This window comes from Sesamum indicum, linkage group LG5 (assembly GCF_000512975.1).
Source record: "Sesamum indicum cultivar Zhongzhi No. 13 linkage group LG5, S_indicum_v1.0, whole genome shotgun sequence".
NCBI classification, from domain to species: domain Eukaryota; kingdom Viridiplantae; phylum Streptophyta; class Magnoliopsida; order Lamiales; family Pedaliaceae; genus Sesamum; species Sesamum indicum.
The window spans coordinates 2,852,994-2,858,854 of NC_026149.1; the positions used below are offsets into that span (position 1 = coordinate 2,852,994).

Genomic DNA, 5,861 nt, shown 5'->3' on the forward strand with positions numbered 1-5,861 from the left:
TCATTAACTTTTTGCCTTTTGTATTCTTTTGACATGAAAATTTGAACCTTCTTTCCCTCTCAGCTTTCTAGAAAAAGTTGTGTGTAATTATGATATTTTATATATAATAATCGGTCAACACTTGAAATTCCTGCCAAAATCTACCAATATTATTCAATACAAATTGCCCAACTTTTTATTATATATAATTTAACTAATAATAACAAGTTATGTATATATATATGTATTTATTTTTTTCCCTGTCATCCCGCAGACTTTACATGTTTATATTCAACCAGTTTCCACCATAACCTCGTGGTCTTCTTCTTCTTCTCTCTCTTACTTGCATTTCTCTCTCTAGAAGACTTGCGATTTATTCTCTTTTGTTTTCTTCTTTAATGCCTCAAGTCGATCTTGAGACCCTAGTATCAGCCTGTGCGGGCGGAGGCAACGACCGCAAGATCGCCTGCGAAACGCTTGCAGACGGCGGCGCTGATGACGACGCTCCGCAAAATGATGTCATACCCGGAGATTATGCCGTCGTGGAGCCGGACTTACCCCCGGAGTCTTTCTGGCTGTCGAAGGACGCGGAGTACGATTGGTTTGACCGCAACGCGTTTTATGAGCGGAAAGATTCCACCAAAGGCAACTCCAACTCCACAAACTTGAGCCAGAGCATAAACCCTAGTTCTAACTCCAATTCTCAGCGGTTTTCAGTGAAGTCTAAGGCGTCCATCATCGGACTGCCCAAGACCCAGAAAGCCACCTTCGTGGATTCCAAGCGGAGGACCTGTAAATCCGCCAATATAAGGCTGTTTCCTAAGCGGTCCGGATCAGCGGGGAAGTCGACCGTTCCGGTGGCGGAACCGGGATCTCCGAAGGTTTCGTGCATGGGGAGAGTCCGGTCGAAGCGTGGCCGGCGCAGGTCGAATTCGGTGAAAAGGAAAGAAAAACCAACTGAGAAACTGAGAAGTGGTGGTGAGAAGCAGAGGAGCGGTTTCTATTCTAAGGTAATAAACATGTTCAGGTCAAAGAAAGGTCACAGGAAGCCGGTCCGGTCGGGGAGTAGGAAGACGGTGGAGGTGCTGGAGGAGGAGCCGGTGGTGGTTGAACCGCAACGGGAAAGCGTGAGCCCAAAAGCGAGAGGAATTCCAGCTGGTGGTGACACGGTGGCTGATCCTCCTAGTCTGGGAGGGGTGAAGAGGTTCGCTTCGGGGCGGAGGACCGGTGACGAGTTCAGTCAGGCAATTTCGGGGTCGGTGGGCCCCGTGAGTTGGAGCTGATAGTGGAGGCGCGTGAAAGTCTCACATAGTGGTTGGCGGGCGGGGGTTGCCGAGTGACGTGGCTTATTGAATATCCCTTTTTAATATTGGTCCCCAAAGTAGAAAAAATACGGCTTGTTCTCGCAGTTGCTTCTTCGATTTTCCATTTTTACCCTTGTGTGTGTGCTAGTATATAATTGTGGATTTATGTATGCGATAATGTGAATATACTCTTTTTTTGGGGGGTGAAATTGCAAATTCGCTGCTTATACGTTCTCATGTACGTAAGTGGAAAACACACTCTTCTTTTTCGCGTTGATTTTATCACCAAAATGCCTAAATTTTAGGATAAATTACATTATCACCCAAATGTTAAGCTAAATTATACGAATACTTCATATTTTATGCAAAATTATAGCTACGTCCTTTGATCGTGATAGTCTAATATTTTTTAGTGGTTTTGTGTAAATCTTATTTTTTAATAGGGTATAGTTACAATTAAAATTTCAAAGGGTGTAGATTTGGTCTAACCTTAAGGGTGTCAATCTACATTGAATTTTATATATTTTTCCAATAAAAAATCAAATAAATTAATTTATATATGTTTATAAAACTAATAATTATATAAATTTGAAAATCCGAGCGAAGTTGCAAAAACTTTCTACTAATGATGTTGTATCGTATACTAATACGACTGTATAATATTAGCTACGCCATGTAATTTAGGATATAGTTTATCATAAATATACTTAGTCGTCTACAATTATTCTTGCAGTTGCATTTAGCCCCCGCTAAGCTAATAGATGTAACATTTACTTTCTTTAAATAATTAATTGGACAAAATTACCCCTCATATCATGAATAATTATATAATTCTTAATATATTTCAGTATTTTTGTATATGAAATCTTTATCAAATTATTTTCAAACTAAAAAAAGATTTTTAATCAAGAATAGAAAAGTATTTAATAAATGAAGAACCCAAATCCAAAGTGAAGTAATAAATTAATATAATATATACACAACAAATATAATATTTCCAACAACTCATATATACTTTTATAAGACGAAAAAAATATATTTGAAAAAAGATATACAATTACTCATTTTTATCGAAAAAGTTAAATAGTTATTAACTTAGTTTTAATATGAAATAATATTAACTTTTACGTGAAAGTTTTTTTTTTTTTTTACTTTTTTTCGTGTAGTAGTGAACTACTTACCTTACTAATTATATTTTACTTTATTATAATTAAACTGTATTTTTTTCAATTAAAGAAAATTAATTAAACTTAAAATGCAAAATATAAAAAAAATAAAAAAAATTAATTAATAGACTATGAGTTCTGGTGCACCTCTTAATTAATACTCGAATTTTAAGATATTTCTAAACTCTATATACGATTTAATTAGAGCTATGTTCCATACAACTACAATTGTTCATTCATTTCAATAGTAATTAATTACTGAATAATTTTAAATTAAAGCTACTCTTAATTATTCATCCTAAATTAATTTTCAACTATAAAGAGAAGTGTTGTGATTAATTTAAAGGGTAAATTACATATGCACCCTCCGATGTAAGGTCTAATTATATAAACGCTTTCTAATTTTTTTGAAATTACAAATACATCCTTCGAGTTGTAGTTATAAGTACAACTTTCCACAGACACTCTTTGGGTACATTGTACTAATACACCTTCTTAAGAGATGTACTGATAATTTTATAAAGGATAGAAGGTATGTGTAATTAAATATAATTTTAAGGACTAACTATATAATTTTACCGTAATTAAAATGGTATTAGTAGTAGGATGAAGAAGGCAGCGAGTTGTGATTTGTGCAGTGAAATGGGTTGCTTCCACGTCTTGAACTTTAAGTGTGGAACATATTTGATTAATCATTCATTCATGGAAATTGGGGGCATTTTGTTGACTTAGGAGTTGGCTTCACCATTACTTCTTTTCTGAAAATGATGCCTCAATTTACTACTAAATGTTCACAAACTTTGACCCCTTTTTTCATAATTCCAACTCTCCTCTTTTGGTATTTAGACTCCTGGGATTCAACGAAATTGTAAAATTAGTACCACAGTTTATGATCATTTCAAATTTGATCTTACATTTTATGAAATTTAAAATTTAACTTCGTATTATGTTAAAAATTATAAATAATAATAAAAAAAAGAAACCGTCCCACTAAGGACATTTAAACTAACAAGTGATAATTTTTTTGATCCACGTGCACGTGGCTTTTTTCACTTTGGTTCTCTGTTGTTAGTTTTAATATCTGTTACAGTTAGGGTTGTTTTTGCGACGTTTTAGCCTCTTTTTTTATTTTTTAATAAAATATGAGGTTGAATTTAAAATATCATAAAATATGGGGTCAAATTTGAAATTACACTAAACTTTGGGTTAACTTTGCAATTTTTACCAAGGAATCCGGGTAGGTAATAAGCCAAAACCTATCTGTACAAGTCTTTTCATGAGATAGAGATGTAATGAGAATTTAAATAAGAGGAGAAGGGCTATATTTTAGATATTATTGAGGGTCTAAAATCAACATTGACACTGGATCTAGTTGGTTTTAATTACACAATTACTCCTTACTCTTAATAAAATTATAAATACATTTTATAAAGGGGTGTATTTGTCAAAGTTTGCCCCTTATAGGGTATATATGTGATTACAATTATAATTTTAAAGAGCGTATGTGTAATTTTGCAAATTGATAGGATATTTTGTGTAGTTAGACCTAATTTCATGGAGCGTCAATGTAATTTACCTAGATAATTATGAGAATGGAATAGTGTCATGAAGTGAAATAAGGGCGAATGCATTTTGCAAGCGTTTGGACGTTCAATAAAAATCCAAAGGACGGGTGCTTGATGTGTGTGATTTAGCAATGAAAATTTAAAAATGACCATAACTTTTGACTGAAAAGAAGTCATGAAGCAAACTAACTATACATACAATCGTCTTTTTTAGGAGAATCTAACCACTCACCACTATCATCGTGAGAGGTCACCATTTACTGCAAAATTCTATTAATTTGACCATTGTCTAAACACTATTTTATTTTATTTTTTATTGGCAATCACAAACTGTGATTAAAGATTAGTTTTGATTTGGGGACACCTGGAAAAAAAAAAACCTAAAAAAAAAAAAAAAGGGTTAACCTTTTCAGGGTATTGTGTGTGTAATTTCAACCCTTAATTAATGTAGTGTTTGAGCAAGTACGTTGACGCAGCACACCATCTACTTAGGGCAGAACATAGAAAAGTGTCCTCTTTAAGACACAAATTGTATGGCTGCTCGAAGAGTGTCTGCAAAGTTGCATCTACTTGCTATCTTTCTTAATTAAAAAGTTATTAATGTGAAAAATACGATCATCCTTAAAATGTTTCAAGACAATAATATCTTCCAACGGAGACGTACTAAGAATAGGAATGACAATTGCGTTGTTTAAAATGGATTTTATCAGATCGGTGACCTATTCTGCTATTTTTTTTAACAAAATTCAAGACTCTTTCTATCTCGAAATCTATCTCGCTTTCTAATTCCATGGGTCTAACCCACAATACCCTAATCTATTGATATAAAATTTATTTTATTATTTACAAATATCCATTAAATTATTACTATGGCAACACCATCATTTATTTATAGAAGGGAAATTATATTAACACTTTTCGAGGTTAGGCAAATTATACACACACTATCTCTATTTTGCGTAATTACAGTTACATTGCTAAGGGATATTAGTGTAATATTTTTTTATTTTTTATTCTGGAAGAGGTTAGTGTAATATTTCTTCGGGAGTAATTATGTAAGCTTTGCTTTTGAATAAGAAATGTAATTGTTATTATAACTATAGTTTCAGGAGGTACAGCTGTAATTTTATAAAAGACAGAGAGTGTTTGTGTATTTTGACCTAATTTCAAGAAGTGTCAATGTAATTACCCTTTTATAAAATACATATATAAAAAAATTAGAAGTGGTTGAATAAATTAAAAATATTTATAAATATTATCTGAAATGGATTTTGGAGACACCCAACCAAAAATCCCCCCCCCCCCAAAAAAAAAAAGAACCCTCAGTATTTATAATATATATAATTGAAAAGCGCCTTCAACTTTTCATTTTTCTCTCTTTTTTACTTTCTATTTTCTCTTTTCTCAACTTATACATCTCTTTTTCTTCTCTCATTTTTTTTTATTATTTTTTCATTTTTTATACTTTAATATTTTATTAATCTAATTAATTATTTTTAAAATAATAGTAGTTTTATTAAAATTTTAAATTAATTGTACACGTGAGTATGCCATGCATGCTCGTAGAGAATTAAAATCCATCATCGAATTTGAATCCAATTATTAGACAGACCCGAAGCCACTTTACCTGCCCCAATTGTCGTCCCAACTAAGTAGCATGGGAGGGACCGCAGAAGCCTAGCCATCATGTTTGACTCTGGAGCATGATACCATATAAGGTTGTCCGCAGTGGCCGATTCTGGGATACAAACAACCCCTACCCCCTATAAAACATGGTATGGGACTGACAATGAGCCACCAGATTGGATTTTCTATTGCAAACTATATTTCATCTCCCTACTCCACTC

The 5,861-nt window shown here is 33.1% G+C and overlaps 1 protein-coding gene across 1 annotated transcript; it reads left to right on the forward strand.

Annotated features, from left to right (window-relative positions):
* LOC105161756 lies at nucleotides 245-1,520 on the forward strand. Its single transcript, XM_011079558.2, has one exon. The coding sequence runs from the start codon at nucleotides 378-380 to the stop codon at nucleotides 1,260-1,262; it is 885 nt and encodes a 294-aa protein (XP_011077860.1). The 5' UTR covers nucleotides 245-377; the 3' UTR covers nucleotides 1,263-1,520.